Source organism: Hydra vulgaris, chromosome 08, assembly GCF_038396675.1.
Source record: "Hydra vulgaris chromosome 08, alternate assembly HydraT2T_AEP".
Classification (NCBI taxonomy): domain Eukaryota; kingdom Metazoa; phylum Cnidaria; class Hydrozoa; order Anthoathecata; family Hydridae; genus Hydra; species Hydra vulgaris.
The window spans coordinates 12,893,444-12,917,387 of NC_088927.1; the positions used below are offsets into that span (position 1 = coordinate 12,893,444).

Here is a 23,944-nt window from a genome sequence, read left to right on the forward strand (position 1 = left end):
ACCTGTTCTACGCGATCGAAAAGAGAAGACTTTTTGGTAAGACAGGAGTATAAAGTTGAGTCATTAGCAAAAAGAGTTACTATGAAACAAGGTTGTTGGGAAGATCATTAATGTAGATAAAACAGGACTAAGGACAGAACCTTGTGGTACCCCAGAAGTAAATGGAAATGAAGAAGAGTGTTGGTATTCAAAGAAGGACTTTAATAAAAACGGTTAAAAAGAAACAATTTGATAATGACTAGTATGCCAAACTTTGTTGAAAGCCTTAGATATATCAAGAGCAATAGCCCTAGCCTCTCCAGCTCCATCTAACGCAGGATACAGTCTTTCAGTCACAGCAGCTAGCAAGTCAGCAGTCAAGTAAGAGGATCAAAAACCATATTGATTGTCTGACAGTAAGTTATTTGACTCAAGATGGGATGTGAGAAATTTGTTTATCAAAGACTCAAAGACCTTGCTAATAACAGAAAGAAGACTGATCAGAGGAGAATTTGAGAGATCAGAATTTCACTGGATTTTTTAAAAATTGGAACAACAGATGCCATTTTCCAGCAGACAGGAAAATAAAACTCAGTCAAGCACATAATAAATAGTTCATAGGGAATTGAAAAGAGTTCTGGAGAACAATTTTATAAGACTATGGCAGGAATGTTGTCTGGACCACAAGCCATAGAAGAGTTTAACTTTGGCAACAGAAGCTTGAGTGATTTGAATGTCTAACAATGAGTTAATCTGTTTAATTGGAACAGAAGGAAGAGAAGGACAATAAGATTCAAGAGTCGAATATGAAGAAAAGTTCTTTGCAAATAGTTCTGCCTTCCCCTTGGGAGAGGTAATAAGATCAGTCCCATGAATGAGAGGTGAAATGTTAAACCTACCTTTGTTAATGACACTGTTGAAGATTTTCCTAAAGTCTTTAGAGCTTAACCTCTTAGATAAGATACGAGATTTAGTGAACTGAGAATAATGGAGCTTAGCATCTGAGAGCACCTTTTTACATTGATTTCTTGCATTAATAAATAGCTGTATGTACTCAAGAGAGTTCTTGTTTTAAAAGATGAAAAAAATGAATAAAATTAGATATAGCAGCTGCACATAAGGGTGAAAACCATGGAGTAGAATAAGGCTTGACTTGGAACCAACAAGAAGGAAAAATAAATAATTTTTTTTTCCCACCCAAATCCAGGAGGTTACATAGGAGGCCCATTTTCCACCCGGGAAAGAAAAGACATCAGCTTAAGAACCATCACAAAGACAATCATGAAGAGAATAATAAATAATTGCGATGATAGGGTGAGTCCAAAAAGGAAGTTCAAGATTTAAATTTAAAGAATTTAAAGACATCATTGCGTGGTTAGAACCACCTAAAGGAAAAAAAGGAGAAACTGAACACAAGCTAGGATCAGAGATCATAATCATATTCAAAGACATAAATCAAGGATTGAAGGTTGATGGTTAGGGTTCTCAGGAAAATGAGTCACAAAGTTAACTATCTGAGTAAGAGATTAGGAAATGCAAAAGTTTTAGACTTTAGTGCTTGCAGGGTCAGTGGCATTAGAGTCAAGCCAGTCAATTCAGTGTGATGAGCTTTAAAGTCTCCAGTAACAACAATATTGGCAGAGGGGTAAAGAGAGAAGGCATGGTCAGTTTGATCAGAAATTATATCTAAAAGAGCGCAGTCTTGGGAAAAAGTAAAAGGATAAAGAACAAGGAGAAAATATAGAGCGTACTAAGCGAAAGCACATAAAGGAAAGGTCAGAAGATTTAAACCTTCAGTGTGATGAGCTTTAAAGTCTCCAGTAACAACAATATTGGCAGAGGGGTAAAGAGAGAAGGCATGGTCAGTTTGATCAGAAATTATATCTAAAAGAGCGCAGTCTTGGGAAAAAGTAAAAGGATAAAGAACAAGGAGAAAATATAGAGCGTACTAAGCGAAAGCACATAAAGGAAAGGTCAGAAGATTTAAACCTTCAGTGTGATGAGCTTTAAAGTCTCCAGTAACAACAATATTGGCAGAGGGGTAAAGAGAGAAGGCATGGTCAGTTTGATCAGAAATTATATCTAAAAGAGCGCAGTCTTGGGAAAAAGTAAAAGGATAAAGAACAAGGAGAAAATATAGAGCGTACTAAGCGAAAGCACATAAAGGAAAGGTCAGAAGATTTAAACCTGATTTCCCGATAAATAGGTGAATTGATGCGTATGTATACCCCCAAGCCAAGGATGTGATTATTGGAGTCTTTATTGCTTTTTTGTAACTTTGTTTAATAAATTGTAAACCAATATTATTATAATTATATTTTCATTTTTATTTTGTTTTATTTATTATTAGTTTAGTAGACTGCTTCTTATTTAAAATCATTTTTAATCAAAACAACTCTCTACTACTCCTACCTGTCAATTAAATGGGAATTCTAGTAAATGGAAAGGTTAGAATCAATGATGAAAACCAGATTTTTTGATGTTTTAGTAATGATACTTTCAAGCATTGTAAAACTTCCTAAATAAAAGATGTTTATGTCTATTTCAAATAAGAATGTTTTGTAATTGTGGTGATTGAAGATATTGACCAAAAATACCTTAAAAAGCCTAGAGCCAAAATGTAAGGGTAATAAGTTTATATAATATACTTATATAGTTTTTCTGTTTTATCAGTTTTGTAAAAGATTTTCATTACTTGGAAAAACACAGTTCTGTGATTTAAGCCACCTCTTCATAAATAATGTCTTTTAATACTTGTGAGCGTGTAGATAAATTTATTATTTGTTTACAAACTAAGTAATGATAAATGATAGTTATTGAATTACAAGATAACCTTTGCCTCCAACGCCAACTTTCTTTATCAAAAATGTGTGTGGTTATCATTTATCATAATAGAAACAAAAAAAACAAAAGCACTTTAAATCTTTAAACATCTAAAAGAATAGTTTAAATACATTAATACATTAAAAGACTTTAGTATACATTTCTGGTTATCTTTAATTTGAAATCGGTTAAAAAGTGCTTGATACTGATACATATAACAAGTATTGTGCATATCTCAATGATTTACATAGAAGTTACTTACAAAACCAACTGAGATAATTTGTCAATTTACTTTTTTTTATAACATAATTTTTATTCCACTGGATCTGATTTGCCAGTTTGTTATCTATCTTACTAATTTCAATCAATTGACAATTTCATGTTTTTGGGTTTATTTATGAATATGTCTTTTATAAAAAATTGTAAAATTTTGTCAAACATTTTTTTAAACAAACTGTTAAAAACTGTAGGATTAAAATATAAATTTAAGTTGTTTTGATATATGACTTTAAAAATTCTTTTTAAATGAAAGTATTTTAATCAAAATCTTTTTTACTCAATATATATATAAAGTGATTCTTCCTTGAAGATTTTTATTTAGCAAGTTAAAAATAAATTTATTTGTTAAGTTATTTAAACAAAAGTAACGTAAATAAAGTGCTATCTAAATCAGTCTCCATTTTCATAGTTATTTAATTACCAGGATTAAATGGAGGAGGTGCAGGTTGAATTTTCTTTTTAGATTTGACATCACCATCCAACTAGTTCTGAAACTTAACTTTAAACTGTTTCAGTGTTTGTCTCCTTTATTTCCTGCTCAGCTCATTCGTAAAATCCCTTTTCTTTCCACCTGCTATACTCAAACCCATTAAAATATCCTCAACTTTGCTATCTACTTAAATATTAACCTTCTTTTCTAATGAAGCCTCTAAAAGTTGACAATACAAATCTCGCCACTTCATCATGTTGAAGATGTCATTTAATTTTTTCAATTTCAATAATTGATAGCAGGTAGTTTATTAATTTTGACCGGAAACCGTTACATTGGCTTGTGAGCAATAAAAATTAACTAATCAAAACTTTAGCATTTAGGCAGGTTTTTAAAATCTATTTAACTATTAAAAATAATCATTTGTCATTTTTTGTTATCAACAATAAATTATTTTGGTGTAACATAAAAAGCTAAACATGAACTCTTTACAAATTATAAAAAACAATTTTCTAGCAAAAAAAAGTGTGATATTGGAAATATATAATTATATCTATTATTTAATTAATATATAGCTTCGTAAAATCGCTTTTACTTTAATTTTTTAAAATTCAGCATTTATAGTCAATCTTTAACAACTTGCAGTGACGGAGTAGGAAAGGATGTTCGATAAGTGAGACATTGTTTTTGATAAATGTTAATTAAATGCTTTTAAGTTAATTTCACTCTAACACTGAGATCAAGTACCACAAAGTTTTTTTTACAGGGAAAGATATAAGTTATGTAAAAAAAACTACTAAAAATTAGAAAAACTTGTTTTTTGAAATAAATTTAAAATTATAAATATGTAGAAATATTTTAAAGATCCACAAGGATAAAACATTTCTAAATGTTACAGCTGTATTTCCAATATTTTTAGATATTTCATGTTTTAATAATTTTTCAAACAATTTAACAAGTTTTTTATTTTAAAAGTCTGATGATAAAAATAAGGTATAGAAAATTGATCAAGTGAATTACAAATTAAAATTCTGCCCCTTATGTATGCATGTTGATTGCAACCCTTGGATTTAGGGTCGGCATTTGGCAATGCTGACCTAAAAGTTTTTGAGGCTGGCAAAAATTGCCGACCTCATTACTATGTTTTATGGTAAGACCTTTGTTTCAAATTTTTTTTGCTGACCTCTAAAACATTGAGGACAGCTAATTATTTTTCTGACCTCATTTTTCTTAATTGCGAGGGTTGTGATTGTAAACAACTGATAAAGTCAATATACAACCTTTCCTTTTTAGCTTTTTGCTAAACTCTGGCAGATTGTGTGCTTCAGCAATGGGCCTTGGTTTTACTGCGTATGCACTTTAAGGATTATTTCTATAATATATTTATATGAAATCACTTTAAGGATGCCCCTTAACTAAATTAACACAAAAAACTAAAAGTTTTTAAAGTTTATTTAGAGCAAAATTAACATGTTTTAATAGAAAACATATGTCAAGTTGAATAAAAAATTGTTGAATCAGAAATAATTCTAAGGAAAGACTAAACAACTTGAAAACATTAACTCAAGTATAAACTTTAAAATAACACCCTTTGTACCTCAAACTGTTTAATAATAAAGTACCAATATTTATATAATATCAATGCTAATATAATGTAAAATCAAATATTTAATAACACGATTTAAACTTTTCTTTTAATTCTGATTCTTTCTCAACAAGGCTGCAAGCAACCACTATTAAATTATTAGAAAAAAGAATAGATTTAAGGAACAAGGAAACTGTTTAATGAAGACTTAAAAAGTTGTAGGCTGTATGAGTCATGAAATGAAAAGAACAATGTTTAAACTGTTTAAAGGCTGTATGAGTCATGAAACATTGGAGAGAGTCCCAAAGAATCAAAATGTGGGGGAAAAAACTAGAAAAGAGTTTTTAGGGCATGCAGGGACAGAATGAGTTTTGTAAAAGAATGTAAAAGAAAAAAAAGAAGAATGAATTTAGGTTGGTGGAAGTAAAGATGATAGCTCCTTCGAGAAACAACCATAATAGTATTTGTAGAAAAGAGAAAGAGAGGCAACTTTATGACGATGAGAGAGAGGCTCAAGCTTAATAGATAAAACAATTACTCTTATAATGTGTTTTTGAACCTTGACTAGAAGAGAAAGAGTATCAGTATTAGAAAATATTTCTTGCTTTTTTTTTAAACAAAGAATATTATGAAATGCTATTAAAAAATCATATAACTTTTAATAACATTTTTAACAACCATAACTTTTTAATTTTTTTGCAAACTTATAAGTGTTCAATAATGACAATAATGGCACAGTACAAAATGTTAAAATCAAGGAATGGTCCCAAGCTCAGCGCAATTTGGTTATTGACTTGTTCAAGCAAGGTAAAACGTTTAGGTCAATAAATAAAGCGACTGGAATGGCATTAGGAACCATCAGCGATCTGATTAAAAAGTATAATATGTTTGAATATGTGCAAAATCAGCCCAGATTCAGAGCAAAGTGAAAACAACATCAAGAATAGATCGACAAATTGTCAAGATGGTGCAAAAAAACCGCTTTTTATCAGCACCAAAAGTGTCAAGCCTCCTTGAGAAAGATTTGAAAATGAGCTCATGTACTATTCGAAATCGATTGAAAGAAAGTGGATTCAAAGCAAGAGTTCCACGCAAGAAACCATTCCTTTCAAAAATCCATCGAAAACGAAGACTTGCATTTGCTAAAAAATATGTAAATATGCCGGCATCATTCTGGAGGAAAGTTTTGTGGACAGACGAGTCAAAATTTAATCTTGTGAAGTCCGATGGAGCTCAAAAAGTATGGAGAAAAAAAGGGGAAGCATTCACACTCAGTTGAATTCGAGGCACAGTAAAATTTAGTGGAGGCAATGTTATGGTATGGGGATCGATGGCTTGGAACGGAACAGGAAAACTAGAGTTTATTAATGGAATTATGGACTCTGAGGTTTATGTTAACATTCTCAATAAAAATCTTCTGGCTTCAACTAAAAAACTGCGATTAGGAAAACATTTTATCTTCCAACATGACAATGACCCTAAACATACGTCAAAGAAAGCAAAAGAGTTTTTTATCCAAAAGCAAATTGAGTTACTTGAATGGCCTGCGCAACGTCCAGATCTCAATCCAATTGAACACCTCTGGGCTATTCTGGATAAAAATTGTGGCACACGATGTCTAAAAAGAAAAGAAGATTTAAAAATCATGCTCCAAGAAGCTTGGGCTGATATTCACTCAGATACGACAAAGAAATTAGTTGAATTGATGCCATGTCGACTTGCAGAAGTCGGTGCAACTCGATATTAAAAAGTAATAAAAATAATTACTCGGAGAAACGTTAATCTTTAAGCCTTAATCTTTAAAATTTTGTTCAGATACTTATTTAATGCTAAAAAATTGCATAGTTTAAATGTATCTTAATTTTTTATCAATTAAATATTATTATTGATATTTTTTTTTTTGCATATTGAATTCGCAATAAAATTTTCTTTCAGAATAATCATTTCTTTTATTTTTTATTTTTTAAGTTTTTTTTTTCGGAAATAACCTGACAAAGTTTATTTTCCATAAAAAAATCTTTTGTTCGGATACTTATTTCTCTAACTGTATAAGAGAAGATTTCAAAACAACTCTTTCTTAACTCTATAACTCCCAAACACCTTGACAAATGTTGCTGTTGCGCTGAGAAACAAGTCGAGTGCACTACTACTAGGGACTTGATGGGGATTGAGCTTGCAACTTCTTCCTTATGAGGCGAGCACTTTATCACTACACCACTACTGCATTTAAGTAATTCAATGCTGTGATCAGTTAAAAATATATAGTAGGGTAAGGATCATAGACCTAAAATGATCTCTTTTCTGCAGCTGGAAAACACATAAACATATTACGAACTGTTTTCCATGGCTTGAAAACACACACACACATATACATATATATATATATATATATATATATATATATATATATATATATATATATATATATATATATATATATATATATATATATATATATACATAGATATATAGACATGTTTTCTACAGCTGATTGCTTTTAAATAACAGCAGAAATTTTAAAATGTCAAAAAATTTAGAAAATGCAAGCAAACCTATGACAACCTAAAGCCAATCAACAATATGAGAAAAGATTAGAAGATTAGACCAGAAGAAAAGACCAGAAGCTAGAGTTCATATTTAAGAAGCTAGAGTTCATATATGCAGTGGTGGTGTAATGGTAGAGCACTTGCTTCATAAGCGAGTGGTTCAAAGTTCGATTCCCACCACATCCCTGGTAGTACCATGCTCAACTTGTTTCTCCGCACAGCAACAAGATTTTTGTTTCGAAGTTATAGAGTTGAGAGAGGGTTGTAACCACAATTAAGTAGCCTCCTCATCTGTAGTGGCCTTCTCAACCTTTTAACATTAAATAAAAAAAGACTTCTTGAACAGAAGGGCTCTTCAGAACTATTATTCTCCATTTATTTATTAACTGCTAATTTATAGCTTAACTACTATTACCATAACTAATTTTTAAAATGCTTCAAAAATCTTGGATGGGATTTGAGGTAATTTGGAAAAAACAAACAAAAATTTACTTCAAAACTATAAAGTAAGACAATTCACACATACCGGTATATTTTTTCGTTCTAAAATTCCATTTCTAATAAAAGCATGAACACAATTAACTGTAATAAACTTTGCCATTAATTTGCAAACCCATGATGGACTGAGGAAAATGATGTCATTCAAACCATCATTTGCACCTTCAAAATAGAGAATAGTACCTAAAAAAAAGAATAACATTTACAAATTTAAATAGGTTTATTATTTTCTATTTTTGTTAATCATTCTTTTAAAACTAATACACTAACAAAAAAGCTTCAAACAACCACTGTTAAGTTACTAGAAAACAAAGAATAATGTTAAAAAGCAAAATGATTGATGAAAGACTTGAAAATTTGTAAATTGTATGGGTCACCATGATGATGGTGTCAGGAAATTTTTATGTTTATGGTATGGGTCAGGAAAACAATGAAGATGGGAGAGAGTTTCAAAGCATAGATGTGCAAGAAAAAAAAATTAAAAATAAGTTTTTAGAGCATGAAGTGACAGATTCAATAAAAAGATGCAACTTTGCTTAATGACGATTCAAAAAATTTATGAAAATTGGTGAGTGGCATCAGCAGATAGAGCAAGTATAATTAAATTTTTGAATCTTGCCCTCAAGAGAAAGAATATCAGTATAACCTTATGAAAATGGGTGAGTGGTACTAGCTTTGCAGATAGAGCAAGTCTAACAAAACTTTTGAAGTGTACTCAAACTACATCCAGTTCTGGTAGTTTAGGACTTAATTTGGAATTGGAAACAGATCGGAAGTAATCATTTAATGCATTAAATATAGATTGGAAGTAGTCATAAAGGGTGATGGGGAAGTTATCGGACAAATCCTAATTTCATTATTTGAGCATAATAATTAGTTTTTGTAATTTTATGCGTAGGCATAAACGTTCTATAAAATATAAACTCTATTATTTGAAACACAATTATTTAAAATGAGGTAAATGCAGCTGAACGAGAATCTTTTCGAAAGCGACTAAAAATGTTTTTTTTAATAAACCTAATATAAATTAAAAAAATCGTACATCATTTTGAAAAGGAAGGATTTGCTCAAAGTACAATATATGATAACCTAAAAAGACTTGAAACTGTTCAATCGTTTTCTGATAGAAAGCACCCTGGTCATCTGACATCCTGGACTAAAGAAAAGAAAGCCGAATTAACGAGACTTGTCAACAATCGAAAAGGGTCAGTCAGAGAAAAATAGGTATTAAACTTGGTGTAAATCAATCGACAATTGGCCGTCAGTTAAAAAAAATGAATATTAAATATAGAAAACGTGAAGACTCCAAAATACACTATAGAACAACAAATGGCAAAGAAAAGTAGCAGGAAACTAGTTAACCAACTCTATAACACAAAATCCCTTCTAGTCATCGATGACGAAAAATACTTTTGTTTTGCAGGGGGGTCATTCCATGCCAAGTGGTGCAAATTTTAATGAGGTCCCTCATGGACCATCTCAGATTTTATTGAAATTTTTTGATTTTGTACATATATACGTTAAAAGCATGTTTTGAAAATTTTAGATCAATATCTAATATGGTTCTTGAGAAAACGCTATTTAAGTAGTGGGCTATTTTGCATAAAATTTCACTCTACAAGAAAAAAGGGTTTTTTCATCATTTTTAACAGCCAATAACTTTTGAACAAGTTAGTTTTATACTTCAATTATTATAAGATAGCAAGTGTGCTGTGGATACTTTGAAAAAAGAAAAAAATATTATTTCTGGCAACTTAACTTTTTCCATAATGGCGGGCTAAAGTTGATTTTTTTGTTTTAAGAATAAGTTTTTTTGTGATTTTAAAGACCTTAATCTTAAAAACTAGTTACAAAGTTAATACAAATCAAATTGCCTGCTGATCTACATGTGGTGGATAAACATTTTTAAAAAAATCAGTTGGTTAAAGAGCTGCATTCAAAAGTTATAGGTCTCCAAAATGAGTCAGATCGAGATTTTCGTAAAATTGATCTGTGATGCAAAGCATCTGTTACCTAAGATAGCACTTTTTTTTTTTTATAAAATTTTTTATACGCATCAATTAAAGACTGTTAATTAATAAAAACCAAAAAAATTAATGGGCGCTTATTTATAACCCCCAAAAGGTAGTCTCTAAAAGTCAGGTAAATTTTCCATAAAAAATTATTACTTTTTAAAAGTTTAGTTATTGTTTCATTTAATTCTATATTACTAGTATGTCAATCTAAAAAGTACTAATAAAACCAAATAAATTGTTGTATTTTAGAACTAATTAATAATAAGTAATATGCCTGAGCTTTCTACTTGCTGTATTGGTAAAGCATTAAATGAACAGTGCTATCTATCTAATAAAAGTAAACGCTACCAAGAACTGTCTAAACTAAACCAAGAGCTTATTTCTTTGAGAAGCAAAATAAATCCCATAGATTTTATTTGTAGCTATCACGAGAAAGTTTACTTGTCGAGGTATGAGAATGAACATCGCAGGTATTGTTGTAATCCATTGAACAAGCACGCAAAAAATGTGAAAAGTAAGTTTCAATATTTAATATCTTAATTTAATAAAAATACCTTAATAACACTAAATGAATAAAAAAAAAAAAATTTAATAATTATTTCCGTTATTTTTTAGATTCTCTTAGAGTTATCAGTATTTCATATGCCAAAGATTTTGGTTTAATACCTGGTCAAAAAATTTGCACTAGTTGCAGAAAAGTTCTGAATTGCAAACATAATACAAAAGAAAATGAACTCCAAGAAAAAGAAATTTATGTTGACAACCATACATTAAAAGAAGATCTTAATTCAAGTATTGCAAGTTTTGGATGCTCACCTCTAAAACTTGTTTCAAAAAAAGATAGAGTTGCATATGGAAAGCGTAAAATTGATAGCGTAAGAGCTCATACACAAAAGGCTGTTGCCAATGTGCTAGGTTTAGAAATAGCTGCACTTTGTGGAATTGAATCACCCTCAAAAAAATGTTTGAAAAAAACAAACACAGATTTAGACAATATTATGACTCAAATTAAGTCAAAATTTGAAAAAACATTGTCAAATTCTGAAAAAATCACACTTCTTACACTCACTCCAGACAGTTGGTCAATAGAGAAAACTCAGAAGTTTTTTTTTACTTCAAAAAGATCTGTAGTACAAGCCAGAAAATTAAGTAAAAAAAGTGGAATACTATCAAAACCTTCTCCAAAATCGGGTAAAAAACTAAGCGAAGATGTAATTACAGAGGTTGTTCATTTCTACGAATGCGATGAATATTCAAGGGTTTGTCCAGGAAAAAAAGAGTTTGTTTCAGTTAAAGTAGATAGTAAAAAGCAACATATCCAAAAGCGCCTTTTACTAGTCAATATGAAAGAGCTACATATTGAGTTTAAAAAGAAATATAATTATCTTAAAGTTGGATTTTCAAAATTTTGTGAGCTAAGGCCCAAGTGGTGCATTCCTGTGGGTGGTGCTTCTGGTCTGCATGCAGTTTGTGTTTGCCAGTACCATCAAAATGTAAAGCTCCTTGTACAGAAAATTCCTGGAATTTCTGATTACAAAATCTTATTAAAATTAATGGTTTGTAGCATTGAAAATAGAGATTGTATGCTGCATAGCTGCGATAAATGTCCTGCTAAAAAGGTTTTGTTAGACTACATTGACACTTTGTTTACAGAAAAAGAAATTAGTGAAGTTAACTTTTATCAATGGCAAAAATCAAATTACCAATGTACTTTAGTACCAGCAACTCTACCTTTAGATGAATTTATTGAAATGGTTTATGAACAGTTAGATAGTTTACGAGTGCATCATTTTATATCAAAAAGTCAAGCCACCTACTACCAACATTTGAAAACTAATTTAAAAGAAAATCAAGCTTTGGTTCTTCTTGACTTTGCAGAAAACTATAGTTTTCTAATACAGGATGCAGTGCAAGGTTTTCACTGGAATAACAGCCAAGCAACTGTGCACCCCTTTGTTGCGTATTTTATAAAAGATGGAAAACTTGATAGTCAAAGTTATTGTGTTATATCAGATCATCTGAAACATGGAACAGATGCTGTTCATTGCTTTATCGGTAATGTTATTGATAAACTTAAACAATTACAAACATTTGAACACATTATCTATTTTAGTGATGGAGCTGCATCACAATATAAAAATTACAAAAATCTTATCAACTTATGCTACCATAAACACGATTTTGACATGACTGCAGAGTGGCACTTTTTTGCAACATCGTATGGTAAAAGCCCTTGTGATGGTGTTGGTGGAACAGTGAAACGTCTTGTTGCACGAGCCAGTCTACAATCACTAAACGATCCTATTGACACACCAAGCAAAATGTACAGCTGGTGTGTTCAACACGTCAAAGGAATATCTTTTTTTTTTGTTGACAAAGTTTCAATAGAAACACATACTACAAACTTCAATTTGGAAGAGAGATATCGTTCTTGTTCGACAATACCTGGGACACGAAACCACCACAGTTTTATCCCAATGTCACTTACCTCAATAAAAATAAGAAGAGTCTCATTTGATATTATTTGCACTAATGTGGATTTTTCTACTTGCAGAATTTATATTAATAAAATTTCCAGTTACTCACCAGGAGAATATGTGGCCTGCGTTTACGATGCTCAATGGTATTTAGGAAATATTCTTAGTATTTCAGAAGAGCATCAAGATCTTAATATGAAATTCATGAAAAAATCTTTATGTAACAAGTTTACGTGGCCATGCAGAGATGATCTTTGTTGGGTACCTCTAATGCATATTTTATGCAAAGTGCAATCTCTTAAAGTCCAGTCAAACAGTGGAAGATTTTATAGTATTGACTTAAAAGAAATCAATGAGATTATTTTATTATTTGAGAAATTTAACTTTTTGTAAATTTTATTATTTTTGTTTATTTTCTTAAAAACATTTTGTTTGTTTTTCATTAAAAAAATTATTGTATTATAAAGAGGGGAGGGGACAGAGGGGAGGGGACTTTATCTATTGGGATTTAAAAGTTCTTTATCTAAAGGGATTAAAAGGCTTTAAGCATTGATATTTTTTAATTGATATTTCATAATAAATAACATTATATAATTCAATGCATTTATTTATTATGTCAATTTCAGAATTTTATGGAAAATTTACCTGACTTTTAGAGACTACCTTTTGGGGGTTATAAATAAGCGCCCATTAATTTTTTTGGTTTTTATTAATTAACAGTCTTTAATTGATGCGTATAAAAAATTTTATAAAAAAAAAAAAGTGCTATCTTAGGTAACAGATGCTTTGCATCACAGATCAATTTTACGAAAATCTCGATCTGACTCATTTTGGAGACCTATAACTTTTGAATGCAGCTCTTTAACCAACTGATTTTTTTAAAAATGTTTATCCACCACATGTAGATCAGCAGGCAATTTGATTTGTATTAACTTTGTAACTAGTTTTTAAGATTAAGGTCTTTAAAATCACAAAAAAACTTATTCTTAAAACAAAAAAATTAACTTTAGCCCGCCATTATGGAAAAAGTTAAGTTGCCAGAAATAATATTTTTTTCTTTTTTCAAAGTATCCACAGCACACTTGCTATCTTATAATAATTGAAGTATAAAACTAACTTGTTCAAAAGTTATTGGCTGTTAAAAATGATGAAAAAACCCTTTTTTCTTGTAGAGTGAAATTTTATGCAAAATAGCCCACTACTTAAATAGCGTTTTCTCAAGAACCATATTAGATATTGATCTAAAATTTTCAAAATATGCTTTTAACATATATATGTACAAAATCAAAAAATTTCAATAAAATCTGAGATGGTCCATAAGGGACCTTTGCACCACTTGGCATGGAATGACCCAGGGGACAACATGCCTGGAAATTCTGGATACTACACAAACAACAAAAAGACATGCCCAGAAAGTGTTTGTTTTATAGGAAAAGAGAAATTTCCAAAAAATTTTTAATGTGGATAGCCATATCTGACCGTGGTATGTCCGAGCCATTGTTTCGCACTTCCAAGGCTGTAGCGATCAATTCATCAATCTATATTAATGAATGTTTAGAAAAACGACTTCTTCCATTTATTCACAAGTATTATGGAGACTTTAACTATTTATTTTGGCCAGATTTAGCAAGTTCTCATTATTCTAAAGATTCTCTAAATTGGATGGACCAATATGTCTATTAGGTTGATAAAGAATCCAATCCCCTAAATGCACCTCAAGCACGACCAATTGAAAATTTTTGGGGACATTTGGCACAGAAGGTTTACGAGGGAGATTGGCAAGCTTCAACAGAGAAAGTTTTGATTGATCGCATTAAACTAAAACTACAAGAAATTGATTTAAACTTTTTACAGTCGCATATAAAAGGCGTCAGAGCAAAATTGAGATCAATTGCAGATGGTGGTGTTTTTTCATATAAAAAATAATATATTTTTATTAAAAGATAAACGCTTTATTTAAAAAAAATATAATAGTAGTTTGTTTTTTTATTTATAAATAAGTTATTGACGTTTTTATTTTGTCCAATAACTTCTGCATCAACCGTTATAATGAATTAGCAATTTGTTATTGTTTTATAAGTAACCTTTCCTAATATGACCTTTTTTGATAATTTATTCCTTACTAACTTATAACTGTTTTTAATGGTATGGTCTTAATTAGTTTATATTAATGTTATTAACTTTATATGCAGATGCTAAATACTTGATATCAATTGTTTTATGCAACACTACTATAAAAGTTACTAATGTTTAGTGGCAGATTCAACATAGAGGAAGGGGAGGGGGAGTATTTTAACAGTTAGGTGTATAAAAACTACTGCGACTGTACATTTATAAATGTTCATAAAACTACAATGACTTAGCAAATGATAAACAACTTTTTTTTTAAAGTGGAAAAACAAAAAATTATAACTTCAATGATTTCAACATTGTTGCGCAATTTAGATTTGTTTTTATGTGTTAAAAATGTTTTAGGCAAAAACCTGTATGGCACCTACTTTCCACTTGAAATCTACTTGCAACGGCTCTACTTTTAAAGATGTGGGTGCATCAATATCTCCAGCAATGATGACGTAACTAAAAATGAAAGACGTACATCCATTCTTAATTGAGAAATAGATGACATCATGTTTTCCTAACTTTTCTATACTCTACAAAATCGGCTTTTTAAATCCTTTTTTAAACTTTTAAATCATATTAAATTTTATGATGTTTCAGAAGATCAATAACTTGAAGTGGAAAGTGTTATTTTTTAAGCTTAACCATATTATTTCAAAAAATTATTCAAAAAATCCTTTGTAAAAATTTAATTTGTTACCAAGCATTTCTTTTTATATTTAACATCAGCAAAATTAGATTTGAAAGAATTCAGAAAGTCTTAACAACAACTTATAAGTTTTAATTTTTAATAACTGGTATGTTTTAAAACAAGTAGTTTTATTTTTCTAGAATATTATCAAGGTACTTGCAACATTATTTAATGACAAGTTAATATAAAAGTAAAAACAAAATAAATAAAAAAGTTGTCAAAAATGATACTGTTAGATAATATTCATAAGATTTTATTTTTATAACCTTTTGGTCAAACACACTATTATAAATAAATGGGCGTACTATCATAAAGCAATCAGTGTATCTTTGACCATGCCTATGCTTAAAATATTTCAAAAGTAAAAAAAATTGTGTCTATTCATCATCATATTTCCCACCTTTTTTACAGGAACATTAACCAAGAACAAAACACATTAGCCATCCTTGTAGTTTTACTAAACACGAAAATGAAATCATCATAAATCATACTAGATCTTTTGGAGGGCACCGGTCTCATTACTCTCTCAAAGGTTCTAAGAAGATCTACCTAGAAGTACTAAATTGTGGCACAATGTCTGAAATGTATTTAGAAAGTGAATACTGTTAAATCAGGTAAATACTGTTAAATCAAGGTGAATTCTGTTAAATCAAGGTGAATCCTGTTAAATTGAGTTTTATTAGAATTATTAAATTTTTATGTTCATTTGCATCTTTAATAAGAAGTTTAACATTGCTTTTGGCTTCATAAAGAAAGAAACATGTTAAAAATGGGGTATATTAAAAATAGATTTATCAAATAGCCATCCATAACATAACTCAAAAAAAAATTTAGCTGAGCGAGATTTAAAGAAAAAGATTTTTTATGAAAAGGAAATTACTGCTTTATGAGGTGCACATTCTTTGACCTAGTTTACGCAACTGTCTTTGATTTTTGGAAGATTCTTTATTGTCCAAATATTGCTACTAAAGAAAAATTATAGGTGAAAACTTTCTTTGTACACATTACCTGACGATTAACAAAGTATCCCTTTTTTCCTATAATAAAATGGTAGGAAAAAAAAATCTAATGATGTTGCAATAATCTCGCTGCACTACTTCACTGAGATCCTGTCTAAAAAGGTCACTCACCTATAACTCTGTCTAAAGAGGTCACTCACCTATAACTCTGTTTCTGTAACTGTAACTGTGATTCATTTTCTGGGAAGAATAAAAATTGGAATGTGCTGCAATCTTTACTACACAGTACTCGATTAAAAAAAATGAAAATATTAACTTTTCCTATTAAAGGATACTCTTATATTGGGTGTGATTAAGACATGATCCTGATCAATAAAAAGCTTCATATAGACAAACAAGTCAGCTGGCAGTTTATGAGATGTCACTTTGTGTGATTTTTTTTGTGATTTTTGTGTGATGAAATGTGATGTGACGGATGTGAAAAAAAGTATTACTCTTTTTCATATAATTTTAGTTTAAAACAAACTGCTAAATATAAATAGTCCTAAAAGACCTTATACCTTTTTTCTCAGCAAAGTATGAAGACCTACAATGTTTAAAACATCAAGATAGACAAAAAAGAACTTTATGACTATCCTCTATATGAAAGAGAAGATCATCACACTGAGAAGCTTTTTTTACTGATGGAAATTTCTCTTAAAAAACAAGGATAAAAAATAAAAAACTATAACATTTACTATCCCTAAAACATGTCAAAACTCATAAATGAAATTTCAAAACAAATTGTTATTGGATTGGTTAAAAAGTAATGAGCGCTTTTCGCAATTCAATTTATTATTAATTGTAATTTAATAACTTATCTTCATCAATATATGCACTGGAGTGTTTAAAAAAACAACACTTCTAAAATCTGCTGACTGCCCTTTCTTGTGGATTTAAAAATTTTTTAATAAAAAATATTTTTAGAGGTTGCTCATGACCCTTGAACATTCAATGAGTCTCTAATATTAAAAAAAAATACTTTTAAGGTATATTTTGTAGGGTCTTAAAACAAGCAAAATTATAAAAAATCTCAAATATAACAATTATATCATGAAAGACTTCAATGATATGGTTCGAGCTGTATTTGTATTTGCAGATGATCCTAAGTTATACAAATTACCTTATTATAGCTCATCATGCAATTACCAGCTAATGATATGGATATTAAAACAAAACTGGGCAAAATTATGGAAACTATATTTTAATGTCAAAAAATGTCAGGATATGCACTTAACCATATTATTTCAAAAAAAAAAACAGACAGAAAATTTATTTCATACACAATACAAACTTTTATTTCTCAATTAATTTAAAAAAGTCTATTGTTACAAAAAGTTGTCTTTGTCAACTGTAATTTAAATTTTACTACTTATGTAAGTACTAATGTTAACATAGTAGAGGCTTACAAAATATCAATAGTTATCGAAAATGTTCTACATTCTAGTAAAACTGTTCTTAGCCTGTCTGGTCTCACTAATAAACACAGATTACTAATTTTAACTAGCACGGATTATCATTTCTTATACATGGTAGAATTTATAAATGAATCTTTAAAGTGTAGTTACGACCCTTTAGTGTTTAAATTAAATCCCATATCCCAGTTTGGTCCCAGTGCCACTAATATATCCACTAATATACTCATACCACTTCTGTTTTTAGTAAGATACACATATCGAAAAACTTTTTTTGTATGAAATTCACAAGTTTACAGAAAAGTCTTTTATCTGAAATAGTATGTTAAGTACATATAAACAATTAGATCAGTATGAGCACATACATGGAACAAAAAGTTGAAAAGCTTGTTTACTGGGCTTAATTATTCTATTAAAAACAGAAAAAACTGCCATATAAATTTGATAAATGTTTTTATTAATTTATATGTATATAAATAGCTGTTAAAAATTACCTGTGTCTAATAAAACCTTAGTGGCTGCCTCAAGATCATCATCTTCAAATTTATCAGCATTACATTTAAGTGACTTGCCAATTTTTACGAAATTTGCTCGACTAATAATTGGAATCTCACCATTTTTTTCTTTCGCATTTCTTATTTTAATGATCTCTGCTTCTAACTTTTGATAACTCTGTGGAACCAGCATACCCATTATCTTAGCACCACCTGGTCTTCCATCAAATGACATACTCTCTGCCAAAAGATAGATTTGTGTTTTAAGGTAATCAATATCTGTAAAATAATTAAATAAAAGTTTAAATGAAATTAAAAAATTTTAAAAATCTTAATAATTAAATTGTCATTACCTTAGTTAATTTAATAAATTATTTTAATTTATTATAATTTATTACTATAATTAATTAATTATTATAATTTATTTTAATTATTATTGGAAATATTATTTTCTCAACTACTTTAAAAAAAATTGATAAACAAATAAGGCAATTTACAATAATTATGTCAAACATTAACATAATTATGTAATGAAAACAAACTTTTATAAAAAAACAACTTACATTCTAGATGGTCATAATTTTTGAACACTGAGAGATTATAGTAAGAAACTTAAAATTTATTGATGAATATAAGTCTAGTTAAAAATGGTAACAGATTTTATCAACTTGTTGCTCTCAGGTTTGGTGTAAGGAGGAGGCAAAAATCTTGGTTCTTTTTTGTTCCCAGGCTCCAATCATTGCAGCTTTTTGTAAATCATCCTTGCTCAATGTAAGTATAAACATTTTATTGTTTTCTCCAGACATAAAGCATTATTTCAAAGACCAAAAAATGCTGGATCTGACCCTGTATCTGATAGAGCCTGTGATGCATAAAATTATGACTTAATATAAACTAAAATTTTTCTGATAAATGACAACTACTTGTTTAAACCTCATTGATTGGGTACTTAGTCACTAGAACCAATCATCTTTGTTAGGATTCTCAAAACAGTCTGTAACAGACAAGCCATATCGCATGGATTCCAATTAGCTGAAAAACATAGGTTTTCAACATCTTTTAGGAATAATGGACAGCAAAAATGTCAGAAAAAAAGTCAGAAAATTTTTTTACTGTTTTATATTAACTCAGGTAAAAACAGAAAACGGGAAAGAAAATGTGTTTAAAAAATATTTTTTGGACACCAATGTATATGTACATATACATTAGTGTCAAAAAAATGTATATGTATATATACATATACACTAATGTATATGTATATATACAGTGCTTTCAAAAAAAGTATTCTAAAACTAAGATGTCAATAACAAGATCATATTTAGTTACTTTTTCTTAATAATTTACTTTTGTCAAAAGAATACAGAAAACATACTGGAAAGACTGTAAAAAAAAAATTGGCACACAAACTTTTTAATTGATTTCCGTTCTACTTTCTTGTCAACCCAACTGTTATTCATAACTATTTTATTAATTTATATGTGAGTTTGACAATTTCCAATAAAAGGTTGGATAAAATTACTTAAGATGACCAGCTTAGTCACATTTAAAGCTTTTTTAAATATTTTCATAAGACCTAAAAATAAATATACAAAGAAATGGGTCAAAAAGCAGTGAGCAAAATAACAAAGTAGCAAATAATAGGTATGAAGCATGGCTCAATGATCAGTAATGGAGAAATAAAAACATAATACAAAATTTTAGAGAATCCTGTCATATATATTCTTAAAACATTTAAAACAACAAGTGGTATCCACGGTCACGCAGGATCACGAAGGTGAAAAAAAACTACTGAGTGCAAAAATATTCTTCTTTTTCATCAAGTAAAAGCCAATCGGAGGTTAATTATTGTTAACTCACAGATGCATTCAGTAAAAACCGTGAAAAACATATTTAGTCAAACACAGTTAGAAATTTTTTACTAAGAAAAAAAAATTTAGTGTCTATGAGCTGTTAGAAAACCTATGTTGATGGCCAGAGGTAGGCTTACAAGATTAGGGTGATGGAAGAAGAGGATTGGGTGGTCTTTAGTGATGAAAGTAATTTTGAAGTAATAAATAGAAAAAGTAAAGTTCTTGTCAAAAGATTTAAATCGTAAAAGTATAGTAATCGTTTTGTTTTACCAAGGTTGAAAAGTGGCATTAGGACAATTGGTATTTGGTACTGTTTTAATTTAAATGGAGGAGTGTGTAACATTTATACAGGTCAAATCAACCAACATACATGTATAAAGGCGCTAGAGAACTGCAAGGTTCCATCAGTAGATATGCTGATTGATTGAACCATATGGTGGCAATTTCAATGAGATTTGACGTCTACACACACAGCTTGTACAGTAAAAGCATGGATGAAAGAAATTAAAGTAAAATCTATTTGAGGTTGGATGAAAAAAGAATTAGTCAAGGTGCAAATACGATCCATGATCCATAAATAGCCTAAAGCAAGAATTAGATACCATTTGGAGAAGAGTTCCATAGAAAATCTGCAACTATTTTGTAAAATCAATGCAAAAAAGATATGCTGCTTACAAAAAAGCTAGGGGGATGTTTTAAATACTAGCTTAGATGTTATTTTTGTTGCTTTAATTCTATAGTTTTTATTGATATTTTTTGATATAATGTTTGATAACGTTTTTATATACAATTTTATGTTTAAGTATGGCATCCAAGATGTAAGATTTGTTTAAAAAAGATTTTTTTCTTAAGTATAAAAAAAAATTGTTCAATATCTTTAGTTTATACTTTATGATAATTTAAATATGCTTTAAGCAACACAATATTACTGGGCCTATTTTTTTGAAAGCACTGTATGTGGGTATGTATATGTGTATTTATATGATAATAAAGTATAACTAAAAATGTTCAATTTTAGTTGCGATTGTCATATCTTTATATATGTATATAAAAAATCAGCTTCCAGATAATCCTGCTGACGGAGAAACAAACAGTAAAAACTCAAACTATATTTAATTGTAGTGATTTTGTTAACTGTTAACTGTCATTGTTGTTATATTTTATTCTAGCTCTGTTGTTTTTGATTGGTTAGTAAAATTCGATTTAGGTATTTATAAAAGCGCTTATAAACTTTTTTGGAAATTATGTTTGGTTTTGTCGCATTTTTAACTTTATTATATTTCTATATCTCATCAGCTTGGGTTTATTTGTGATAAATCACAGGGTAAAGAATAAATGGCAATGGTATTTATCTGATAAGATAAATTTATCATTTGTGCTAAGCCTCTTTGAAACGCCTTTAATAATAAATGCAATTCTGAGAAGTTAATTAATACCACTAAACAGATTTTGTTCACACAAAAGCAATAACATTTTCCATTATTTTATACCTTGTATCACATTATGTTAGTTTATTACGAAAATTGTTATATTTATACATATACATAACGCGAGTCTTTGAGCCCCTGGCCGCCAGACCTATGTCATTTTATAAAAGCTGAAAATTTCTCAGTGCATGGGTCCAACACAAGTAGGAACAATGGTCAACTATGAACTTAAGATCATGATGGCTTTGGCTGGTAATGGCCACCAAAGATGTTTAGAATACTGGTAAAAATTTATTAAAACATAACATGTCATTGATTAAAAGCATAAACTGACTACAAAGCTAAAACTCTTAGCTGGAGGCTCAACCCGAGAGCCCTAAGTGCCTTGAGACTCTTGGATTGAGTGAAGGCTAGATATGGTGTCTCAATAAAAATACTCAATTTGGGCAGATGTAAACTGTATCAAGCTAAAATTCCCATGTTTTAGGGGTCTTTATAAAGGCTAGAAAAGGTGTCTTGATAAAAATACTCATCTTGAGCAGATGTTACCTGGATCCAGCTGCTATCTTGTAGGAGGCCTCCAAGGCAAAGACATCAAGGGTAAGCAGAATTATTCTGTTGACCAGCCTTAAACCCTTTTTCATCTATTATGCTAGTATAGATGTAAACCTGTGCTACATTGTTTCCTAACTAAGATGCAGGATCTTTATAACTCTACTTATAGATTTATGTTTCTACCTCCTTGATAATGGCTTTGCAACTCTTCCTGTTATCTTCTAATAAAGGTACAGCTCTAAAACTCAGTTTAATGAAGCCAGCTTGTAGTAAGGTTTCCCGAACTCTGTGGTAGATTTCAGAAAGGCTGATTCCATCAACAGCTAAAAAAATACCAGAGTATTAACACTACCGAGTTTCATATGATGGTGTCCCTGTTAACATTTTTGGTGTGCATGTCGAGGCCAGTTAAAAAGCACTTAGTTACAACTAATTAATAACTAATTTATAACTAATTTATGACTTTGGGTTAATTAACAGGACTGAGACAAATGCATAGCTCATTGCATTGAGATACTGTGGCTTATCAAATTTATTATATTTATTCATATCTATGAATGAGTCAAGTTCTCTTTAAACGTTAATCATGCCAAAAGTAACCAAAAATATTAAACATTAAAAACCATCCCCACCTCCTATCTGTTTTAATATTTCTTTTATAATTATTCATGGTCATAGAAGTAACCTTTCATAAGTTGAATCTTACCTCTTTCAAAAGTTCAGAAAACATTCTAGCTTTTTTTATTATATACAACTATAGACTTACTTTAGTAAAACTATGACATTAAATCATTTTTTACTGAGTTGCATCAGTAAATTTTGAAGCCTACCATTCATAGAAACTAAAAAAATATGTCTTTTTACTTCTTAAATTGCAGATTTTGTATATTGACTCATCAAAATTCAACTTTTTATATTTGCAAACAATTTTTTAGTAGCCATTATGGATAAATTGTGACATTCGAAAACTCTATGTCATAGTTTTACTAAAGTAAGTCTATATTTGTATACAATAAAAAAAACTAGAATGCTTTCTAAACTTTTGTTTTTTAAAATATTTTTTTGCTACTAAAGATTTTATTTTTAGAAAAATCAGGAATTTCATATGACCATATCGGGACAAACCCAGACCTATTTTAGTGCCGCTGGAGCAATATGGGCACCCAAAAAAAAGCGCCAAAAAATTATTTTTATTTTTTAATGACATAACTGTCCTTCGGTTACTAACTGAACGCTAGTTTAAAAAAATGTATGCTGTTACAAAACTTAATTTTAAAAAATTGTGGCAAAATTTTATAAAAATCGAATGTACAGAAGATTTGCTTTTTTTTTTTAAATATATCCATACAGAGTTAAGTTATTTTTTATTTTTAGCAATTAAAAGTAAACTGCCTTTGATAATAAATGAACAGAAGTAAAAAACTTCAGTCTTAATAACTAATGCGCAAATTTAATTTTTGAATGAACTTTTGATCTTTAGCTTTCTATTGGAAACGAAAAAACAAAAAATAAACTTTTTCAGTAAGTTTGTTTCTTTTCCCTATTCTTTTTAACTTTTAAAATAATACAAATAACAAATAATTAAAATAACTCAATAATAGTTTTACTAAGACCTGTTTAAAATAACCCATGGTAAATGTAACTTATTTATTAAACGTATTTTTTTAAATTATATTAACCCCTTAAGGACCGATATTTTTTCAAATAAATGCACCAAAAAAAATTTTTTTTTAATGCTTAGAAATTAGATATTGACATATTAAG

The 23,944-nt window shown here is 29.4% G+C and overlaps 2 protein-coding genes across 2 annotated transcripts in view; one reads left to right on the plus strand and one right to left on the minus strand.

Annotated features, from left to right (window-relative positions):
- LOC136083024 (probable serine/threonine-protein kinase roco4) overlaps positions 1 to 23,944 on the minus strand; it is a 56,537-nt gene that overhangs the window by 19,443 nt on the left and 13,150 nt on the right. Inside the window, exons 7-8 of the mRNA XM_065802436.1 lie at positions 18,349 to 18,627; positions 8,169 to 8,323 (exon numbers count right to left, since the gene is read on the minus strand). Of these exons, the coding sequence (XP_065658508.1) occupies positions 8,169 to 8,323; positions 18,349 to 18,627 (434 nt within the window). The remainder of the gene's footprint in view (positions 1 to 8,168; positions 8,324 to 18,348; positions 18,628 to 23,944) is intronic.
- Positions 10,271 to 13,104, plus strand: LOC136083626 (uncharacterized). Its single transcript, XM_065803104.1, has 2 exons — positions 10,271 to 10,662; positions 10,771 to 13,104. The coding sequence occupies exon 2, from the start codon at positions 11,154 to 11,156 to the stop codon at positions 13,023 to 13,025; it is 1,872 nt and encodes a 623-aa protein (XP_065659176.1). The 5' UTR covers positions 10,271 to 10,662; positions 10,771 to 11,153; the 3' UTR covers positions 13,026 to 13,104.

Coding starts and splice junctions, on each gene's coding strand:
- LOC136083626 (XM_065803104.1), top strand. CDS start 11,154: ATGACTCAAATTAAGTCAAAATTTGAAAAAACATTGTCAAATTCTGAA.